The sequence below is a fragment of the Oncorhynchus tshawytscha genome, linkage group LG24 (genome assembly GCF_018296145.1).
Source record: "Oncorhynchus tshawytscha isolate Ot180627B linkage group LG24, Otsh_v2.0, whole genome shotgun sequence".
Lineage (NCBI taxonomy): Eukaryota > Metazoa > Chordata > Actinopteri > Salmoniformes > Salmonidae > Oncorhynchus > Oncorhynchus tshawytscha.
Genome location: NC_056452.1, coordinates 12,989,426 through 13,012,834, shown reverse-complemented (window position 1 = coordinate 13,012,834; position 23,409 = coordinate 12,989,426). Strand labels below are relative to the sequence as shown.

The 23,409-nt window shown below is 41.8% G+C and overlaps 1 protein-coding gene across 4 annotated transcripts in view; it reads left to right on the top strand.

Annotated features, from left to right (window-relative positions):
- cluap1 (clusterin associated protein 1) overlaps window positions 1-23,015 on the top strand; it is a 28,691-nt gene extending 5,676 nt beyond the window's left edge. Inside the window, exons 3-14 of one of the 4 annotated variants that reach the window (XM_042305333.1) lie at window positions 6,145-6,256; window positions 6,373-6,457; window positions 6,905-7,084; window positions 14,208-14,303; window positions 14,670-14,753; window positions 14,856-14,989; window positions 20,211-20,352; window positions 21,098-21,170; window positions 21,422-21,532; window positions 21,792-21,844; window positions 22,328-22,384; window positions 22,713-23,015. In XM_042305333.1, the coding sequence (XP_042161267.1) occupies window positions 6,145-6,256; window positions 6,373-6,457; window positions 6,905-7,084; window positions 14,208-14,303; window positions 14,670-14,753; window positions 14,856-14,989; window positions 20,211-20,352; window positions 21,098-21,170; window positions 21,422-21,532; window positions 21,792-21,844; window positions 22,328-22,384; window positions 22,713-22,892 (1,307 nt within the window). In that variant the 3' untranslated portion in view covers window positions 22,893-23,015. Of the gene's footprint in view, window positions 1-6,144; window positions 6,257-6,372; window positions 6,458-6,904; window positions 7,085-14,207; window positions 14,304-14,669; window positions 14,754-14,855; window positions 14,990-20,210; window positions 20,353-21,097; window positions 21,198-21,421; window positions 21,533-21,791; window positions 21,845-22,327; window positions 22,385-22,712 lie in introns of all 4 variants that reach the window. The other 3 variants (XM_042305332.1, XM_024386854.2, XM_024386853.2) reach the window with 3 other exon arrangements.
- The last annotated feature ends 394 nt before the right edge of the window (window positions 23,016-23,409 follow it).

Genomic DNA, 23,409 nt, shown 5'->3' with positions numbered 1-23,409 from the left:
ATTCTGGCAAATTAGTTCGCAAAGAGCCAGGCGGCCCAAACTGTTGCATATACCCTGACTCTGTGTGCAATGAACGCAAGAGAAGTGACACAATTTCACCTGGTTAATATTGCCTGCTAACCTGGATTTCTTTTAGCTAAATATGCAGGTTTAAAAACATATACTTGTGTATTGATTTTAAGAAAGGCATTGATGTTTATGGTTAAGTACACATTGGAGCAACGACAGTCGTTGATTGATTGTTTTTTATAAGATAAGTTTAATGCTAGTTTGCAACTTACCTTGGCTTACTGCATTCGCGTAACAGGCAGGCTCCTCATGAGGCAGGTGGTTAGAGCGTTGGACTAGTTAACTGTACGGTTGCAAGATTGGGTCCCCCGAGCTGACAAGGTAAAACATCTGTCGTTCTGCCTTGTGCCTCGGCCCTAATTAATCGGTCAACATCTAGTTGAGAGCCTTGCGTCTTCCAACACATGGCCCAGCCAAACTGCACTGCTTCTTGACACAATGCACGCTTAACCCGGAAGCCAGTCGCACCAATGTGTCGGAGGAAACACTGTACACCTGGCGGCCGTGTCAGCGTGCATGCACCCGGCCCGCTGCAGGAGTCGCTAGAGCGCGATGGGACAAGGAAATCTCAGCCAAACCCTCTCTTACCCCAGATGACGCTGGGCCAATTGTGCGCCGTCTCATGGCGCTCCCAGTCACAGCCAGCTGTGACACAGCCTGGGATCGAACTCGGGTCTGTAGTGACCTTAGACCGCTGCGCCACTCGGAAGGCCCCAGCAAATTGATTTTAACTAACAATTGGTCATCCAAAAAATGCGGCCCTCAATTGAATTTCAAAATCCCGATTTGGCCCCTGAGCCAAAAAGTTTGCCCACCACTGGTTTAGTGAGTCCACCAGATCAGAGGCCGTAGGGATGACCTGGGATGATCTCTTGATAAGTGTGTGAATTAGATAATTTTCCTGTCCTGCTAAGCATTCATATTGTTACTTATCCTCTGGCTCTTTTGCACCCCAGTATCTCTACTTGCATATCATCATCTGCACATTTATCACTCCAGTGTTAATGCTAAATTGTAATGATTTCGCCTCCCATGGCCTCTTTATTGCCTTAACTCCCTACTCTTCTACATTTGCCCACACTGCACATAGATGTTTCTATTGTGTTATTGACTGTACGTTTGTTTATGTGTAACTCTGTGTTATTGTTTTTGTCGCACTGCTTTGCTTCATCTTGGCCAGGTTGCAGTTGTAAATGAGAACTTGTTCTCAACTGGTTAAATAAAGTTGAAATACAATTTTTTTTACATTTTTTTTTTTAAATAAACAAATTCAAAAGGACACCCAAAAGGTACATTTGGGTGTCAGGGAGAATTTATGTAATAAAAAGTACATACTTTTACTTAATTCCTAAAGAAAAGTAAAAGTTGTCAAAAATGTTAATAGTAAAGAGACCCCAAAAAACTACTTAAGTAAAAATACTTTAAAGTAGTACTTAAGTACTTTACACCACTGCTAATTTCTGTTTTTTAAGACGACAAGCTGGCGAGCTCTATAGAACAGGGGTTCCCAAACTTTTTCATTCAGGCCCCCTTCCAGCATTGGGGAACATATTGCGCCCTTGCCATGTCTATTTCTATTGGCACAAGCACTGTTCATGACACAAACTGTTCACAACCCTCTTGTTGGCTGAGCGAACATTCTGCAGGTTCAAAGCTTGTTTCCTACAATTCTACACATTTTGTTAAGGGGGCAGAGAAAATGTTCCTATTTTAAAGCAAATTTTCTTGTAATTCTCTGCATTTTGCCAGGTCTAATGTGTATTCATTAGAGTGTTATAAATAAAGGTATGCAATGACTGACATGACAAGAGAAACTGAATATGCATTACCCGATTTCAAAAGTGCACCTTGTGCATTGTACTATTACAACTTTCAAGAGTAAGTTGAAAGCCAAACTGAGTTTCTTAAAAAAAATATATATATACAGTACCAGTCGAAAGTTGGGACACACCTACTCATTCAAGGGTTTTTCTTTATTTTGACTATTTTCTACATTATAGAATAATAGTGAATATATCAATACTATGAAATAACAGATATGCAATCATGTAAACTCAGCAAAATAAGAAACGTCCTCTCACTGTCAACTGCGTTTATTTTCTGCAATCTTAACATGCGTAAATATTTGTATGAACATATCAAGACTCAACAACTGAGACAAACTGAACAAATTCCACAGACATGTGACTAACAGACCTGGAATAATGTGTCCCTGAACAAAGGGTGGTCAAAATCAAAAGTAAGTCAGTATCTGGTGTGGCCACCAGGTAGAATTAACTACTGCAGTGCATCTCCTCCTCATGGACTGCACCAGATTTGCCAGTTCTTGCTGTGAGATGTTACCCCACACTTCCACTAAGGCAACTGCAAGTTCCCGGACATTTCTTGGGGGATTGGCCCTAGCCCTCACCCTCCGATCCAACAGGTCCCAGACGTGCTCAATGGGATTGAGTTCCGGGCTCTTCGCTTTCCATTGCAGAACACTGACATTCCTGTCTCGCAGGAAATCACGCACAGAACGCACAGTATGGTTGGTGGCATTGTCATGCTGGAGGGTCATGTCAGGATGAGCCTGCAGGAAGGGTACCACATGAGGGAGGAGGATGTCTTCCCTGTAACGCACAGCGTTGAGATTGCCTGCAATGACAACAAGCTCAGTCCGATGATGCTGTGACACACCGCCCCAGACTATGACGGACCCTCCACCTCCAAATCCATCCCGCTCCAGAGTACATGCCTCGGTGTAACGCTCATTCCTTCGACAATAAACACAAATATTTTGCCCTGGCCACATCTACAGTCCTCATGCCTCATCGCAGCATGTCTAAGGCATGTTCACGCAGATTAGCAGGGACCCTGGGCATCTTTCTTTTGATGTTTTTCAGAGTCAGTAGAAAGGTGTCTGTAGTGTCCTAAGTTTTCATAACTGTGACCTTAATTGCCTACCATCTGTGACCGTACCATAGATGCATGTTCATTAATTGGTTATGGTTCATTGAACAAGCATGGGAAACAGTGTTTAAATCCTTTACAATGAAGATGTGTGAAGTTATATGGATTTTTCGAATTGTCTTTCAAAGACCGGGTCCTGAAAAAGGGACATTTCTTTTATTGCTGAGTTTATTTGTGCTGCAATCTGAAGTTTATTTAACTCTAATGAATTTATCCTCTACAACAGAGTTAACTCTGGGTCTTCCTTTCCTGTGGTGGTCCTCACGAGAGCCAGTTTCATCAAAGCGCTTGATGGTTTTTGCGACTTTTCCAGAAGCTACTCCTGTGTTTTCTTGGCTGTGTGCTTAGGGTTGTTGTCCTGTTGAAATATGAGCCTTTGTCCCAATCTGAGGTCCTTAGCGCTCTGGAGCAGGTTTTCATCAAGGATCTCTCTGTACTTTGCTCTGTTCGTCTTTCCCTCGATCCTGACTAGTCTCCCAGTCCGTGCTGCTGCAAAACATCCCCACAGCATGATGCTGCCACCACCATTCTAGACCGTAGGGATGGTGCCAGGTTTCTTCCAGATGTGACACTTGGCATTTATGCGAAAGAGTTCAATTTTAGTTTCATCAGACCAGAGAATATTGTTTTTCATGGTCTGAGTCCTTTAGGTGCCTTTTGGCAAGCTCCAAGCTGGCTGTCATGTGTCTTACTGAGGAGTGGCTTCCGTCTGGCCACTCTACCATACAGACCTGATTAGTGGAGTGCTGCAGAGATGGTTGTCCTTCTGGAAGGTTTTTCCATCTTCACAGAGGAGCTCTGTCAGAGTGACCATCAGGTTCTTAGTCACCTCCCTGACCAAGGCCCTTCTCCCCAATGGCTCAGTTTGGCTGGTCGGCCAGCTCTAGGAAAAGTCTTGGTGGTTCAAACTTCTTCCATTTAAGAATGTTGGAGGCCACTGTTTTCTTGGAGGCCTTTTTTTGGTACCCTTCCCCAGATCTGTGCCTCGACACAATCCTGTCTCGGCGCTCTACGGACAATTCCTTGAACCTTTTTTTTTCTCGGACATGCACTGTCAACTGTTGGATCTTTTATATAGACTGTTATGCGCCTTTCCAAATCATGTCCAATCAATTGAATTTATCACAGGTGTATTCCAATCAAGTTGGATATACATCTTAGGGATGATCAATGGAAACACGATTTACTTGAGCTCAATTTTGAGTCTCAAAGCACAGGGTCTAAATACTTAACTTATTTAAATAAGTTATCTGTTTTAAATTTAATACATTTGCAAAAGAAATTAGAAAACAATTTTCACTTTGTCATTGTGGAGTATTGTGTGTAGATTGATGAGGTACACATGAAATGTAATACATTTTGCAGTAAGGCTGTAACCTAACAAAATGTGGAAGAAGTCAAGGGGTCTGCATACATTTCGAATGCACCGTATTTGTATCATACCTTAGATCTTTGAGGTTTGTCTTTTACAAGAGCACAAAAGGCACATGTAGCGACAGCGAATTGTCCCAGCTCCATCGATTTCCATACAATATCGATGTGAGTGATTGAATTTGCGCTCACTATTGATTACAGTGGAACAAGCTTCGAGTGGACGCTTGGCAAACGTTGGCGTGTGTACAGTTTACAAGGTACAAATTTAGCAAAATACAAGTAATCTGTGCCTAAAGTCTGCACCCCTTTAACTTTTTTTTTTCACAAAGTGAAAAGAAAGCAGGTTGTTTTTAGAAAATCCACCCCAAATCATCCATTCTGTTTGCAACAAGGCTGTTAAAGTAATACTGCAAGACAACACAGCAAATAAATGTACTCTCTGGCCTAAATTTAAAAACTACAGGGTTGGGTCAAATCCAATACATCACAGTGAAACCTTCTCTTTTTTCAAGTATTGTGTTAGCAGAATCATGTTATGGGTATGCTTGTCATCAGTAGGGACTGGGGAGTTTGTCAGGATCAAAATAAATATGAAAGGAGCAAAGCCCAGGTAAAAAGTTAGAGGAAACCCCACCTCAGTCTTCTGAAAACCTAGCCCTGGGATAGGTTCAAGAATTACACAAATTTGAATGCCAAAGACACCAGCATGGCTTTCCAAGGAGTGTTGAGTGTTCCTGAGTGGTCGAGACTTAAATTTGTTTGAAAATCAGAGAAGAGGTTTGAATATTGCTGTCCATCAATGATTCCCAACCAAATGTAATGAGCTTGACCAATTATGCCAAAAACAGGTCAAGTAGTACCTGAAGTACTCACCCATCACCCATAGACACAAACAAACATTATCAGGAATACCTCTTTACCATCTAAGTTAGTTAACTAGCAAGCTAGACTGATGGTTTATAAAAGCCAAAGGATGATCAACTTGTTTTAATGACTAATATCTAGTGTAGCCATCTAGCCAGGTTAATGTTGCTATCTAGCTAGCAACCATGAGCTAGCTAGATAACAATTATTGTGTAAACTTAAACTACCTAACACAGTTCACAGAATTGTCCATTTTAAACAGATTTCAGTAACACAAGATAGTTAATCCAGAGATTCTTACGTTTGCAGTCTTGTCAAGATCGTCATGGCCCATGTTTGTGACATGACGTTTGCGACAGGAATGTATAGACTAGCCACATTAGCGGCTAATTAGCTTTTTTTTAAAAAATAGGGTAAAATTGAGGCAAATGTTTTGATAAAATTCACCTTGTCAGAGAAAGATTTACATGGTTATCAAAATGTCAAATTAGGCTAAGCCTACAACACAGACCTTATTTGAAGTGGTTGTGAAATCCCCGAAGGGAAACATTTTATGGGGGGGGAAACTATTGGAACCATTTCTGTGTTTGAACACTAGGTTTTATGGGTATTATGACTCATACTGTGATACTCTAACATTAGGTAACGTTAGCTACGTGATGAAAACAAGATGTTTATCCTAAGGTTTGCAATACAGGGTGGCTATCTGACAAAGTAATCTAGCTTTCTTGCTATTTATGGTAGCAGATAGGTTAAAAAAAACTAGTGTCATGATGCCTGGACCAATAGTTATCTTTTTCTACTGGTTTCCAACTTATTGTGTATCAGCCAGCAGAAAGTAGTTAGTGGGATCTCATTATAATGCAAATAACCATCTCTTGACAGATTTCACAGAAATGATGCGGGCTCTGGGCTATCCTCGCTTGATATCCATGGAGAACTTCAGGACCCCCAACTTTACCCTGGTGGCAGAAATTCTCATTTGGCTTGTGAAAAGGTGATAAATGGGCGAAGTCTGACAAATGCAGTGGCTAGTCTTCTGACAAATGCACACGATACAGCACACTGCTGCAATGATTGTTATTGTATCGTACGTTTCTGTCGTTCCAACAGATATGAACCGCAAATGGACATACCGAGTGACGTGGACACGGAGACAGACAGGATTTTCTTCATAAAGGCAGTGGCCCAATTTATGGTAAAGATGCATTGTCATTTGTTTAAGGCAGAGGCTGCGCCCGCATCTCGCCTCCCTGGATCCCTTTTCCCCAGAGCTAAAGTCCCGTCAGCCTTGGTCTTACTTTGTTAATTGGGCACCATTCGCCAGGGTACAGTAGAGCAGAGACCGTGTGTCAAGTATATGCACCGAAGCTTAGGGACCTTTAGCTGTCGGGAAGAGGGGTCCAGAGAAGTTGAATTCACAGCCACTCCTTTTGTTTCATTTATTTGTCTGTTTGTCAATATTTAGCTTATTTTGAGACCTCCCATATTTGTCTATCGTATATCTTATTATTTTGTAGTAACTGTTCTACAAGGCCACTTTAATTTTAAGCGCTATCGTCTTTCGAAAAAAGGGAATGTGTAGTTTACGAGGCAAACAGGTTTTTAAGAGGGGAACTCAAAATGTGTTTTCACCTGATTCCAGGCAACAAAGGCTCACATCAAGGTGAACACAAAGCGTCTGTACCAGGCTGATGGCTACGCTGTGAAAGAGATGTTGAAGATCACCTCAGTGCTGTACAGTGCCATGAAGACCAAGGAGATGGCCTCAGGGGACAAAGTGGAGGAGGACAATAGCAAATTCAAGTTTGACTTAGGTTCCAAGGTGAGAATGACACGGTAACATGTACATGTTGCCAACTCCCATGTAGGCCTACCTCCAAATATGCTAGCTCCATGTACCTTCTATGTAACAAAAAAAATCTACCAAATGAGAAAAGATCTGCAAGAAATTGTTATTTTTAGGAAGAAATGTAGAGGAGGTCCAAAATGGTTGACCGGTACTGTAGGTTTCTAAGGTTCTGCTGAAAGATTCTGTTTAGCCCATAGATATGACTTGGTTAATATTAGCAGGGGACCCCTGACATAGCAAAGACTGCATGGGGTTTCTCTGTTGGTGTTACAGGGTTATTGGTATTGTAATATATTCAGCCCCACAGACAAGGAGATAATCCCAGCCCTGTCTGTGAAGACAGTTCAGACCTGTTGAGGGTTCGACCACAGATGTGACAAATGGACAATTTTGCTTAAGGTTTAAACAGATGTTTAAAACGGTAAGATAAAGTCATAAAATTCCAATACAATTCACAATGCAAAATAATGGTCTTATTATGACCGCTAGGGCCAGGCATTGAAGTTAAAAGTATATCTACCGCAGTCATATACCCTTGAAAGTGCCTCGGTTACGGCGTTTTTGTTTGTCTGTAAGAGTACACTACGGCTTTTTAACACTAAACCGCCTGGCTTTCAGCCTATAAGTACCCGCTAGAGAACGTTGCCGGGCGTCACCTTTAGCATATGCATCAGATGCATATCCACCCACAATGTGTACAAACATAAGCACCAACTCTTGTTAAATAGTGCGTAAACCATTGTAAAGGATGAATTGCATGAAGAAATATTATTGGAAATAAATCCATGTAGAAATTTAGCCACAATAGTGTAAATCTACAAAGTCCTAGTGAAAAACATTGGCCTGGACTTTGTAGAATTACACTATTGTGGATAAATATTTGGATTTTGAGTTATTTGACAAAGGTAGGTATCATAGAAACTGCAGAAAATGCTCTTTGTAAAACGTTTTACTTGGAGGATTTGATAAAGTGATGCTCCCTTCCCTGCATCTGTCAATTCCATTTTGTGCCCATCTCTTCATGTATAATTTTACGACCCATAATATTGTCACTCATCAACTATTGTCAATTGGATCTTGTCCTTAGGCCAGCTCTTATTGTTTGTGAAATTAGTTTAGGTGTCGTTTTGATGCGCAGGCTGACTAGCATCGTTTGCTTCCCCTCGCTCATCAACTCGGATAGCGTCAAGGATATGTTTTTCAGTATTCTAAAAGTCTAGTGCAACACGTAGAATGTTTTAATTTCCCCTTACAATACATTTCGTAATAGTTATAGCAAATTAAACAGTCCTGTAACAGCTTCTTTTGACAAAGTAAAAGAGAATGATACAGTATTAACCCGCAAGCCACGCCTTCAAATGATTTGCTAAAATCATGAGCGCCAATGCTGATGTGTAGGCATAACACGAACTCGTCATCACACTATTGTTTTTATAAATTAAATCAACCTCTTCACCATCCTTGTCATTCAGTTAGGCCTAGTTTAATTGTGAAGTAACGTGCACAATTATCACCCATTCATTCTTATCTATAACCTTATTTTACCAGGTAAGTTGACTAACAACACATTCTCATTAACAGCAACAACCAGGGGAATAGTTACAGGGGGGGGATGAATAAGCCAATTGGATGATTAGGTGGCATGATTAGGGGTGTTAACACCCCTACTTTTACGATAAGTGCCATGGGATCTTTAGTGACCACAGCGAATCAGGACACCCGTTTAACTTCCCATCTGAAAGATGGCACCCTATACAGGGTAATGTTCCAAATCACTGCCCTGGGGCATCGGGCTAATATTTTCTTAGACCAGAGGAAAGTGCCTCCTAATCCTTTTGGTCTCTCATCCAGGACCAACCCTGCTTAGCTTCAGAGGCAAGGATGCAGTGTGGTATGCTTCAGTGCAGAGAGAGAGAGCGAGAGACCGACAGAGACACGTGCCTGGCTGGGTACAAACATCCTACAGCTCATTGTCTTGCGGGTTAAGTTGTGAATAGTTGTGGGGTAAAAAGGCTCTAAATACTTTTCTGTTTGTGAGTTAAAAAATTCTGACATGAGCAATGAAAAATACAACCATTTAGGAAAAGTCAGGGAAGGACATTGCTTTTTTTGTGGTAGGAATCGTCCGCTAGGAATCGATTCCTAAGATTCAGTATTTTTGGAATGGAGGAGACTGATTTTAGTTGCTGTGCTTCCGAGAACACAAACACTCTGATCTTTTCATAGCGAGCTAGCAAGGGACGGAGAGAGACAGGAGGGGCGTGCTGGAATGTTGTATTTTGCAATTTCTTATCTTTCAATGTCTCGCAACTTGAGTAATGCAGGGCTTTATCATCAATTAATAGGCTAGGATATTTTACACGCAACAGACCGAAGACTGAACACACACTCGCATCATCAGCGAAGAGACAGAGCTGGCGAGCCAGTGATTTGAGTTTTGTGGAGGGGGGGGAAACCGTTGTTTTTCCATTACGGATTTTTCTTAACATTAAAGATCCCAATTTCGTTTAAAAGTTCACACCCCTAGGTTCGACCCTCCTAAATTGTTTGGGATTTGCAGTTTGACCACTTTGGGCATCTCTGTACACACTTGTAGATCAGAATCTTAGAAGAAATTACAAAATTATATATTTTACTAGACAATAATCACAGTTAATTATGACAAAGTATGCCATAACAATTTTGTTGATATTAGTGGCTCAGCTGTCTAAGGCACTGCATCTCAGTGCTAGAGGCGTCACTACAGACACCCTGGTTCGAATCCAGGCTGTATCACAACCGGCCGTGATTGGGAGTCCCATAGGGCAAATCACAATTGTCCCAGCATTGTCCAGGTTAGGAAAACCAGCCACGTCGTAGACACCAACGTCTTGCTTCCGGGTAAGCTAAACACCTGCCACTGACCAAAGATTGTGGGTTCTCCTTTTCCTTGGCCGATGTAAGACATTTAATCGTGTTCACCTTCGCAAGGTTGCCGGCCCAGACGGCATCCCTAGCGTGTCGTCGGAGCATGCGCAGATCAGCTAGCTGGTGTGTTTACGGACATATTCAATCTATCCCAGAGATGGCCACCATTGTTCCTGTACCGAAGAAAGCAAAGGTAACTGAACTAAATGACTATCGCCCCATAGCGCTCACTTCTGTCATCATTCTGGACTCCAAAAGCAACAAGCCCATCTCCAGAAACTCCTGTACCCCTATATAGGTCCTAGTGGGACATTTTAAGCATATACCTGATAACATTATTTTGCATGACCTGTATTCTCTTTTTCAGCTTTTTTCATAGCCCACTATACCATGCAGAGCAGGCAAAATCAAAATTACACTGAATCAAGGTTGAGACAAGCAGTTTCTTAACTTTGCTGTTAAAATATCTAGTGTTACGATATAAACCATTTCAATTTGTTTGCCATTTTAGAAAGTTTTAGCAGCAATCCGGTCTCCAGAAAGGGATTGATCTAGGGACACACCAAAATAAGTTACACTTGTTTTAGATTCATTCTCCTTGCCTGCACAGTTTACCTTTTTATTTTGTCAGCCCAAAACAATCTGTTTTGTTCCAAAAAAAAACTATTCAGTTTTTCCCAAATGTAGCGGCATTTTGTTCAGTCAACCAATCTCTAGCAAAATGCAATTCCTCTATGTAAACTGTATCCTTGACTGATATCAGTATGGCTGAATCATCAGCATAAAGCAGGAGTTTGCACTTTACTGTATCTGGCATATCATTAACATGTATAAGAAATAAGAGAGGCCCTAAAATTGATCCCTGCGATGCTCCACAGGATATTTCTTTGGCCTCTGACAGAACATCACCAACATTACGTACTTGGGTTCTGCTGGTCAGATAAGACCCAAACCAATTCACTGCTACATCATTTAGACCCATGCATTTCAGTTTCATCAGGAGAATATCATGGTCCAGTGTCAAAATCTTTCAGCAGGTCAAACATGATCAAACCTGTATAGCTCCCCTTCTCACTTTCCTGCCACAACAACTATCTAATACACACAAAAGTAAAGGAATAAGAATATATACACTACCGTTCAAAGTTTAGGGTCACTTAGAAATGTCCTTGTTTTTGAAAGAAAAGCAAATGTTTTTGTCCATTTAAAATAACATCAAATTGATCAGAAATACAGTGTAGCTATTGTTAATATTGTTAATGACTATTGTAGCTGGAAACGGCAGATTTTTTGATGGAATGTCTCCATAGGCGTACAGAGGCCCATTTATCAGCAACCATCACTCCTGTGTTCCAATGGCATGTTGTGTTAGCTGACCCAAGTTTATCATTTTAAAAGGCTTATTGATCATTAGAAAACCCTTTTACAATTATGTTAGCACAGCTGAAAACTGTTGTGCTTATTAAAGAAGCAATTGAATATCTGGAGCATCAGCATTTGTGGGTTTGATTACAGGCGCAAAATGGCAATAAACAAAGACCTTTCTTCTGAAACTCATCAGTCTATTCTTGTTCTGAGAAATGAAGGTTATTCCATGCGAGAAATTGCCAAGAAACTGAAGATCTCGTACAATGCTGTGTACTACTCCTTTCACAGCACAGCGCAAACTGGCTTTAACCAGAATAGAAAGAGGAGTGGGAGGCCCCGGTGCACAACTGCACAAGAGGACAAGTACATTTGTGTCTAGTTTGAGAAACAGACACCTCACAAGTCCTCAACTATCAGCTTCATTAAATAGTACCCGCAAAACACCAGTCTCAACGTCAACAGTGAAGAGGCGACTCTGGGATGCTGGCCTTCTAGGCAGAGTTGCAAAAAGCAAGCCATATCTCAGACTGGCCAATAAAAAGGAAAGATTGGCAAAATAACACAGACACTAGAAGCCAGCATCCCGGAGTCGCCTCTTCACTGTTGACGTTGAGACTAGTGTTTTTGTGGGTACTTTGTCCTCTGTTACCATGCACAGTTCAAACAAATAATTTGTGATACCTTTGCTATGGTTCAAGTTGTTAATGAAAGACTGGCCATCGTGTCCAGAGCAGGTCGGTAACAACAAAAATATATATATTTGCAGCCTTTGTCTGGTCATCGCATAAAACATCATCAATATCCAGGCCAACACTACAGGATTTGACCTTATGGAGAGTTTTTGAGACAATGTCCTTTAAAAATGTCCACAGTTTACGAGTCTTTACGAGTAAGTTGTAATTAATAGTGTCTATGTTATGTTTGGATTTGACCTTATCCAACATCACAGTTTTGTACATGAGACCAATTCAACTTTCCAAGTACTTCTACAAACGTTCCTTTGAGTATTGTTTCATAGACCGTACCTTCATGTAGTTATTACCTGGCTCAAGTAGTATTTTGGATTTCTTACGGGTACAGTAGGTTACCATATGATCACTAAAAACAATATTTAAGACTCCTGACTGACATTCTCTTGGTCTGATGATACAATAATCAAATCCAAAGTTGACTTACTTTCTACACACCCGGGTTGGCTCAACAATCAGTTGTTTCAGTTATACAGGGCATTTACTAGTGTACATTTCTTGGGTGATAACTGCACATTTGTATTACAATCACCAAGCAGAATATATTCTCTATCAGCAAATGCATTGTGATCACAGCAATTTGATTCAAGTAATCATAGAAATTATTCTGCTTAGGAGTCCAATAGCACACACCAACAACTATATTACGACATTTAGGAAGAAGTATATCTACTGGTGCAACCTCAATCCATCCATTTTCAGATCTGAATGAGGATTAAAATGCACATCATTAAAACGCACATGCCGCCACCATTTCAGTCAATTCTATGAATGCTATAACCAGGTAGCTCAACCTCATTGTCCTCAATTGACCCGTCGAGCCATGTCTCAGTCACAGCAACTACTGCAGCCCAGGTGTTAGAAGCGAGGAGCTTTAATTCCTCTAATTTCGGCAGCAGGTTCCATGTGTTGACATGAATAAAGTGAAGTCCTCTCCGATTGAAACAGTCAAACATGTAATTTTCTGTGCCCACTGCTGTCACATCAACTATCTCATCTAGATTGCACTCATCATCCCTGCTTGTGTCCGGCATCCCAATGTTTGGCACTATGTTTAAACAGCATACATTGCAAACAAGCAAAGTGTTACTTTGAGACTTTACAGCTTCATCATATGACAAGGGTTGGATATCCCCACACTTACTTGGCGCTTTATGCTTATGTGGCAGAACGATACATTGCATGAGGCACACAGATGCAGTCCTCCATAACATTCAGGCTGTAATCAGTACTTGAACAAATCTATAACTACTGGTGACAACTCAAAACTAGCAGTCACAGTCAACAGCCCTTAGCCCTTAAGTACTGGGCCCAGATTCACAAAACCTTCTTGAGAAAAAATGTCTCAACTGCCATTTTTTCCCTTAACTATAGACTTAAGAAGAATGTTAAGCTAAGTTGCTATTCCTCAAAAAGATTATTGGAAATGTTATTGCGCTACTTATGTTCTCCTGAAGCAAAAAGTTAAGAAGAAATGTGATTATTGAAAATAAAGTTAATGGAAATGTTGTTAATTCTAAGATGGCTGAACCCATGTCTTAAACTCAGGGCAGTGAGAGAAAAAGCTCATGAAAGCAATTGAACATGTTTAATTCACTCAGACTTCATCTGAAAGTTTCATTATTGATTATTTTAAACCCAAGAACATGTTTTAGAACAGTAATTTCAGTACGAAATATGCTAACATGATTGCTAGCTAGATAGCTAAAATGGTTGCCTTGCAATAAACATTCGTAAGAAGATGTTTGAAAAGTTCATAAGAAAATCGTTCAATCTTAAGATATTGTTGATGAATTACACTTACGAACTATCTTATGAACTTTTTACTTATGTTTTTTGCGTAAAGAAGTGTTTTGTGAATCTGGGCCCTGGTGTTTTTCCCCACTATTACAATATATTTAGTTAGTGATGATGTGGCTGGTGACACCACCATGAAAATTGCACACAAAAAAGGAAAGGAAAACAACTCTTATCGTCAAGCAATGTTATTGTCTGTATTACGTGTTAGTGTTTTCAAATGTACATTTCCAGGCTTTCCCCTCTGAATTCTCCTTCTCTTGTCTGTGATCCAGATTGCAGACCTGAAGGCAGCGAGACAGCTGGCCTCGGAGATCACGTCTAAAGGAGCGTCGCTTTACGACCTGCTGGGGAAGGAGGTGGACCTGAGGGTGAAGGAAACAAACACACACACACACACACAGGCTCAGAAACACACCACGGCTGGGGAAAGCAATCAGACATTTTGACTGCATGTCTGGGACTGTGGGAGACGGTTTGACAGCCCCCCTAATATGTGGAGATGTTACCAAAGACATCTGTATCATTTAAAATATTTGACACGGCACTTGATTTGAGAAGACATTGGAACGCTGCAGACAGGCACACACTGGTTACTTAGAAGTATGAACCCCACAAACCTTGGGGAAGAATGTCTATGCAATTCCTCACCAGAATCTATGTGAGAGATTATAATGACATGTTGTCTTTGAGAGTTGAACCTTATCATGTTAATCCTGTCTCTTTTTTCATTATAGGAGATGAGAACTGCTGCCATCTCCAGACCCTTGGAGATCAATGAGACAGAGAAGGCCCTCAGAGCAGCCATCAAGGAAGTTTTGGTGTGTGTTGTCTTGAGATACAGACACGGCTCATATGTCTGTTCCACCAGCATTCACTCTCAATAGCAACCACTCTAGCTAATGTCTTGCTCTGTGGTCCAGGAAAGCGTGGATAAAACCAAAGACATGCTGAACAACGTGTCCTCAGATGAGACCAGCCTGGAATCCAAAATGGAGAAGAAGAAACAGGAGCTGGAGAGGAATCAGAAGAGACTCCAGACTCTACAGAGTGTACGGTGAGTTAGGAGAAACTTCTGTGGCAATTAGGTGTTTAAAAAATATATATATATATTTAGAAGGACTGAGAAGCTCTGTTCTGATGACTTTTTAAAAGGACATTGTACTCCAAAATGAATGAAAATACAATTATGCTGACACCATCTAAAATATAATTTCCACCTCGAGAAATGAGCCCAATAACATTGGTCAAATTATTTTAACATATTGGACCATGAAATTAATTTAACATATTTTAACATAGGCTATATGCATGGTCCCTATGATCAGGTATGCTATTAGCACTGAGCATTATAACCTGTAGCCCAACTGACACAGCATAGTGGCTATAAATAAATAGGCTGAAGCATTGTGTTGCTTATGTTCATTTACTAGGGATGTGCATCTTTCCCTTTCAAGATGATTTGATACGTAAATAGATACATGGGCTCCGATACGATACAGGAAGGATACGTTTTAGTTTGAAATGATTCGGTTTGATTCGAGAAAAGTTTGATATGATTCGATGCACTAACATTTGTTGCATAAACATGAATTTTCTATTCTAAATAAAAAATCTGCTGATGATGGAGCTCATGAGCTGGATCTGAGATGATGAGTGTGTGTTTATGGTGTATGTACTATTTTATTTATTTAACCTTTTATTTAACTAGGCAAGTCAGTGAAGAACAAATTATTTTCTGCAATGGCGGCCTAGACCGGCCAAAACCCGGACGATGCTGGGCCAATTGTGCGCCACCCTATGGGACCCCAATCACGGCCGGGTGTGATACAGCCTGGATTCGAACCAGGGTCTCTGTAGTGACACCAGTGCCTTAGACTGCTGCGCCACTTGGGAGCCCTATGTAGGCACTTGAGCAGAGCCATAAGGGAAACTAGGCATCTACCACCCCCACTACCATCTTTTTTTGTCCCCCCATTTGGTTCTGAAATCACCATCACCCACTAATTAACTTGTCATTTTTGCAGATTAAGTGTTTGCGCTAGTAATGTATTAATAGTTATCGTTTACAAATTAGCTATGACATGGGCAATTAATATATAGCACAATTTAGAATTTCACCCCCTGCTCAAAATCAAATGGTTTTCACCGTTTTGAGGTTTTTACTATCTTCGGCCTTGCATTGCACCTCGCAAAGTGATTTATGTCCTCATTATAAGATGATCAACTTTACCCTGTATATCTAAAAATGACCATATACAGTACACTGATTATTTAAAGCAGAACTACCAAAACTATTGCGGATGGTAAACCTGAACAATTAAAATAATGTAAAGCCAGATGTTTCCGGTAGTTTACTTTCATTCTTGTAAAACACCATTTTCAACTGCGCGTAGATAACAATAACCTAGAAATTACATAGGTTGTCACTCAACCAATGAAGCCTAATATCACGCAAGCCATTTTAGCGTTTGAATGCTGAAGGTGCCGCGCAAGATCAGGAGCAGGTTGCCTACCTCGTGAAGCTGAGAATAGTGCGCGGTTTGACTAGGCTACTGATATTGCCTGGGGTGGTTCGGCAAGCAAAATGACTTGTAGATCAATGAATCAACACCGTTACATGCAGTTTGACACTAAAGGAGAAGGCGCATCAGTTGTCACTGTGATGTTTTGAATCGATTTTCTGACCGACGCATGCTACATTTGTATCAGTTTGGGTCCGCGGACTGATACACGTAAACATTTGAGTCGGGGACGGATGAGTATCGGTGAATCGTTACATCCCAAGCATGCGTCCCTATTGGGCTAATCATTAGCGAGATCCCAATTATGATATTTTAACTAGTTAGCATCTATTTGATAAATGTTATGCCCCCAAAAATGTCGTCCATTTAGCCCACTCTCCCCTATGCACTCATAACAAATTGCAGCTAAGGCAATGTGCTTAACCATGCTGCTGCTAAAAACTCCCGGGTTTAAAATGGTGTAGTTCGCGCATATTTAGGAGTTGAGAAATAAATCAAGTAGGAATGGAAAACTGGGACCGCCCCCCTTTTTTTAAAACAAAGATCATTAAAATGGCTGTTTTCGCGATTGCAAGAATTGTTGTGCTTTGACTGCTTATACGAATGCATGTTTCCTAAGGCAATTGTAACTTGAATGCGTATTGATAGAAATATTTATCTTGCATAGAACACACAACAGCAAGCCAAATACGTAAATAGATCAACCATTATACTATGGGGTTGTCAGATTTTTCTATTCATGACATGTTTTGTTTGCAGCGGGAAATTAAATGTGGACTGTTCGAGCATCTTCAAAGTGCTCCTCGGCAGAATTATTTTTTCATGTTCGATATTTTTGGAGAATGGCGACAATATATTTGCTGTTGCGCAGCGCCACAGATAAATGACTGCAGCGGAAACACTGCTAAGATCGCATAAGCCATGGCAAATGTGTAGAATTGCATGAAATTTGCTTTAAAACTGCACATTTTTCTCTCAGCTCCATGGCAAGATGTGTAGAATTGCAGCAACATTTTGACACTGCGGCCAACAGGAAGGCCTCTAAAATTTCAGTCGGCGCCCGCACCATTGGCCTCGCACCACTTACGTCCCATTTTGATCCAGAAAAATCCCTGGTTATCTCAAGTTTTTTTTAAATAGTTAGAACAAATAAGATGACTATTGAAAGATAGCTGCTATACGTTTTTCCCCTACATTTTATAATAAACACGATCGGCTGCTGGCAGGTTGCAGTACAGCAAAGCCAAGTCAGCCAGTGCTCATGGTTCTCGCAGGGGAAGTGAAATGATCGGCTACATTGACTTTGCTCATGATCATGCACACCACAAATGACATGTAACTAACTATAAGTTCCTTAAATTGTATTTCGCGGGTGCCTTTTCATTATCTGGATAGACACTTGTGGAGGTGCAAAATAATATTTTAATTTGCCCCACGGCTCAGGTGGTCACAAGGCTATTTGTTTCATCTCATTTGCAGCTGTTTCTGATTTAATAAACAATGCCATACTGGTGGGTGGTAACATTCAAATAAAACCCAGCCCTTAAACAAAACGTAAGCCCGAAAAGTATGTGTGTGTCATATCATTCACAAGGATTTGCATGAAGTGGGCCGTTCAGATTTGTCACTTCAAATGCCAAATATATCATACTTGGGCTAAAACGATTACTTATTGACTTAAATCATTGTGCAAAATCATGGGTAAGCTCTTGCCATCATCTTTCAACTCGAAAAAGTTGATTTCTACTGTTGTGGGTGTTTTAAAGACATTGTAGGAGGCAAATCCAGACAGCAAGAAGTATGATAGCACATTGATTAAGGTGGGTTTGTTTTTTTATGCTCTGACATTTGATGTGTCCAAAACATCATAGATATAGATGGAATGTGCTCAACTCTGTTCTCACAATCAAAAACAAAACAATTATAGCAGGGTTGTAGAACCCAAGAAACAATCTAATAATTGAGTAAAAAAGGACAGCACACACTTGGCAAAGTTGCAACAAATACATTTCAGTTGTTTTATGTAAGGTAATATACATCAGAGGAGCGGTTTAACTGGAGAATCCCTGGATGCTGTTGTAGTGCATCTTAAAGACATGCTCCGGTACTTTGGCGACCAGGAAGCATTTTTTTAAACCTCCCGGTTTGGGCTGGATGTGTCAATGTGTAGTTCATACATGCTTAATCCATGAGCAAATTACTGCTTTACCTCAATTAGCCATGAAATCCTTAGTTTGAAAGTGACTGTTTTCTGGAGACTGAGCGACGCCATTTTCCCTAGATTTACCCCCATGTAGGCCAGCCACCTAGCAATTTGAGTTTCAGCCAACAAGCTTCAGCCCCTCACCATTTGAGTGGCAGCTAGCAAGACATATACACAGCAGCGAGAGAGAAATGACGTGGTGCACATATCTGCACATTTGTGACGTAGTACACACTTTTTGGGGACCACTTTTGGCTCGTGGGTGCTAATTTCAGAACTACAGGCAAAAAAAATATACAAGTACCGGAATATACAAGTACCGGAGAATATCTTTAAACAGGTAGGCCAAGTGCTTGCTTGCCTATTTGACCACACCCACTTTGCTCTTTACAATCACATTGGGTGCTTCCTGGAGGAGGCGGAGTCCTCAAAGCTGCCCTTGGACGCTTTTCTCTTCCTCTTCCTCTGCTGGGCCCTCTCTGCCCCCTCCTCGTCCTCCCTGCAGTCCGGAGCCTTTTTCTAGACTGGGACTGTGTACAGCACCAACAGTCGGAGGTCGTCTTCGAGTCATAGTCCGAGATCCTCCATTGGTCTGTGCACTGGCCTCCATCCTCCACCCTCTCCCCTCATTGGTTGAAAACCTGAGAAGCAACCCGCCGGCCTCCACACCGGCTCTCCACAACAACCCAGTTCCACTCAGACCCAGCTTGTTTTGAAAACTACCCAGGATTTGAATGTCTTGAGGGTAGTGGGGAAGTGCCATCAGGATTCCTCGGGTACTGGTATTCCTCCTTTCCTCTGTTGTAGGTCTATTAGAAGCTCAGTTAGTGAGGCACCTGGAACAGTGGGGTGCTGGATGATCGGGAGAGAAAGAACCCCCCCCCCCAATAGGTGATGGAGGATTCTCATCTGACATGGATTCTCTGCCTCTGCCTCTGCGCCATAGAGTAAGTCATGCTCAGTGGAGTGCAGGTTGGCCACCTTCCTGTCCAGAATAACGAACTTTCCATCCATATCCATACTGCCTGGAAAGAGAAGTCAGACAAAATGGTCAGAGCTGACTGCAATTTGAAGACTCATGATTTCCCTTACAGTACAGCACTAAAGTTACTATCATCTAGAGGCTAACTTTTGCCCCAAGACTGTCCTGATGCTGTATCTCAATATTTGTTCATAAATACCTGGGAAGCGGTAGAATTATTATTATTATTTTTTTCATTTTTATTAGAAATGAACACCGTGTACAATGCTTTAAAGATTATTGAATCAACTTTGCTCATGAGTTAAGCAGTAAGCACATTTTTATCTACATGCCTAACTCTTTCCTCTTGCACATCAATACATTCTAGCAGGGTGCTAGTCTAGAAGCCAAGAAACAAAAATCCCATAATATAGAAGAGAGAGTTCCAACACTCTTGAAATAGTTGCAGATTTTTTAAATATTTGTTTTATTACATTTATTTTTCTAAGACAATGTCTTTATTAATAGCTCACAAACATTTCAGCTTAACACTAGTTTTCTCTCACTCACACACCTGTTCCTCTCCCAGGCCAGCATTCATGGATGAGTATGAAAAGATTGAGGAGGACCTGCAGAAGCAGTACGAGACCTACGTGGAGAAGTTCCGTAACCTGAGCTTCCTGGAGCAGCAGCTGGAGGATTACCATAGACTGGAGCAAGATAGGTTTGAGGTGAGTGAGCGTCCTCCTCAGTCATAGGGTTGTATTTGGTTGGTACCATAGATGTCAGGGGGCCTGTTCAAGAGAGTGCGATGTTACGGGAATGTTCACAAATATACAGGTAACTGCCAGAATAAAGGAACCGCCAACATAGTGTTTTAATAGCGTGTTGGTCCACCACGAGCCGCCAGAACAGTTTTAATACACCTTGACATAGATTCTACAAGTGTCTGAAACTCTATTGGAGGGATGCGAAACCATTCTTCCACATGAAATTACACAATTTGGTTTTTGTTGATGGTGGTGGAAAACGCTGTCTCGGGCGTTGCTCCAGAATCTCCCAAAAGTGTTCAAGTGGGTTGAGATCTGGTGACTGAGACGGACATGGCATATGGTTTACATCATTTTCATGCTCATCAAACCATTCAGTGACCACTCGTGCCCTGTGGATGGGGGCATTGTCATCCAATGGGTGTATTAGCCATGGTAGTTAAAATAATGGCCTGCCTAGCATTTTTATACATGACCCTAAGCATGATGGGATGTTAATTACTGAATTAACTGAGGAACCACAGCTGTGTAGAAGCTTAATAAAAATAAAGTTTCTATCTGCAACATTGAACATTTCACCTCACTGAACACACCCCTGGTCTGAATTCTACTGGCTGTTACCTCAAAACATGGTCTTGGCTGATATATTGTGATTGACAGATGTACAAAAGGCTATATCGACTTCTTTTTCTTTGTTCTATCTCAGGAGACTGAGAACACCCTTAGGATGATGCAGCACAAACTGAGGGAGGAGGAGAGGAGGCTGATGAGGAGTGGAGGTGACACGCGCTCAGTAACACACACTTGTATGACACACTCAATAAACCACAATCAACATCACGTGCTTGATGATACACACAGGAATTGATGCTCGAACACAGTCTCACGCAATAATTTGAAAAGTAATCAATTCCTATTCAGAGGTAAAACTCATTATGCTTGCATTGCACGTGTAATATTCTTTGAATGCCATGCTTTAATCAATAAATACTGCCCTTGGCCGTAATACTCTAGTTGTATATCTCCATAGCCAAAGACGAGGACTCCGATATGGACATCCCTGAGGATGAGGGTTCAGACAGTGATATGGAGGATCGCAGACCCTCTAAACCCCGTCCCACCAGAAATGGCCCTATGACAGGTACTAACTCTCTACTCTAGCGTTTACCCCTTTTCCTGAGGCAATGTCCAGCCAGGAGGGCCACCGTGTGCTATGGCGGCTTTCGTTCCAGCCCTGCTCCAACACACCTGATTTAAACTACAGCGTTTGAATCGGGTGTGTTAGACTGCAGTTCGGCTGGAGAGAAAAACATCCAGGTTCCAGAGTCGCCCACCCGTGTCCCCACAGGGACCCAGCTGCCTCATATCACACTTGACCTTTTAAACCTCTATCCTAACAGGGAGAGGCGGAGCGCGGCTTGTCGGCAACATGCAGGGTGGAGACAGCGAGGAGGTCAGTAAAGGGGTAACCATGACGATGACGAGCACCAAAAAAATATATATATATTCACTCCTTTTTAGAAACTCAACTCATTCACTCCATATTAAGTGATACCTACCAGTGAGGTATGACTACAGTCAATAGAGGATAATGCCAGCCTGAGACCGCTTTACCGCAGGCAAACGAAGAGTAGGACAAGAGAGCACTTCCCAGGTAACGCCACCCCAAAGGATAGCACGTCCAATAGAAATGAGACTGGGAGGCAAAAGCGCTTTGTAATCTGTCTCCAGTGTCTAGAGATCGGTTTGTCTCCCATGAATTTGTGTATGGAGACTTCTCTGGCTAGATGCACAGAGCCCTCTTTCTCCATCACTCTTTCTCTCTCCCATCTGTTCTTTCTATTTATCTTGTTCCTCATCATCTCATATTTCTCTTGTTTTATCCCCTTTTCACTTAATTTCCCTCCTTTTCTCTCCACCATTCGTATTTTGAAAGCCCAAAGCGGTTGCGTCCAACTCACTTCCTCGCGCCCCCACACGGAGGACAGGAAAGGTTGGTGTGGGACCATGGGATCTAGTCTGTGGAATCTGCCCCTAGCTATGATGGATGTGAACTGAGCAGATCACATGAGTAGATCTGATTGGCTAGCTCATTAGATGGCAACATCTGATGGGTAGTAGTTTAGAGTTTGGTTGCACTGCACAGGGAAATGTTTCCCTAAGTGGTCGTATTAGCACTAGCTGAGCGTTACCCCATGTACCCTGTATGTGTGTAGAATTTCCCGAACCTCCTAGAACCCATCAGACTTTGGCTTGTAGTTGTGTTAAGGCACTATCTTGCTAAGGTACGAACTTTGTTAGCTAACTGTCTGCTCTTTCAGACTGAGGACAGTGAAATAGACGTGGACGAGGATGATGATGACGATGAGGAAGGTGAGGAGGAGAATGAGGACCTGGAGGACGACAACGACAGTCTAGATGTCCCGGCGCCCAAGCCATCCCGTCCCTCCAGGGGACCCTTGAGGCCCCAGCTATTAGAGGAGAGCGATAACGACTTTTAAGCTGACACACGCACACATCCACCCACACTGTATTACAGCTCGTGAGCACTGAGGACAAACAAAACACTTTATTCCATATAACCTAATAATGTAATCATATAATAAACACTCTGTCCAATCTGAGCTTCCTGTTTGTGAGTGTTATCTAGCTCCGCGGTCCACCACTCAGTAGTAAATGACTGAATCATCTTAACACCATGAGTGCCAGTAGAGCCAGGTAGGAGGAGAGCTAGCTACAGTAGCACTCCTCAGTTCTCCTCACATGGGGCCGTAACGTTGGAGACTTCCTGCTGGCCAGCAGCTGGAGCCACAGCCACTCATTTTGACAAATCACCTTCACTCTGCTGATTCGGCCCTTTTCACTCTGTCCTCTGCCCCATGTGGGTGGAATAGGGTTGGACAGCCCTGACCTAGAGCCTGACGTGCCACGTTTCAAGCATATACTAGCACAAATTACAGTCCTGTTGAATATTAAAGCCTGGATTCAATCCGATCAGTGAAAAGAAGACCAGGTCAA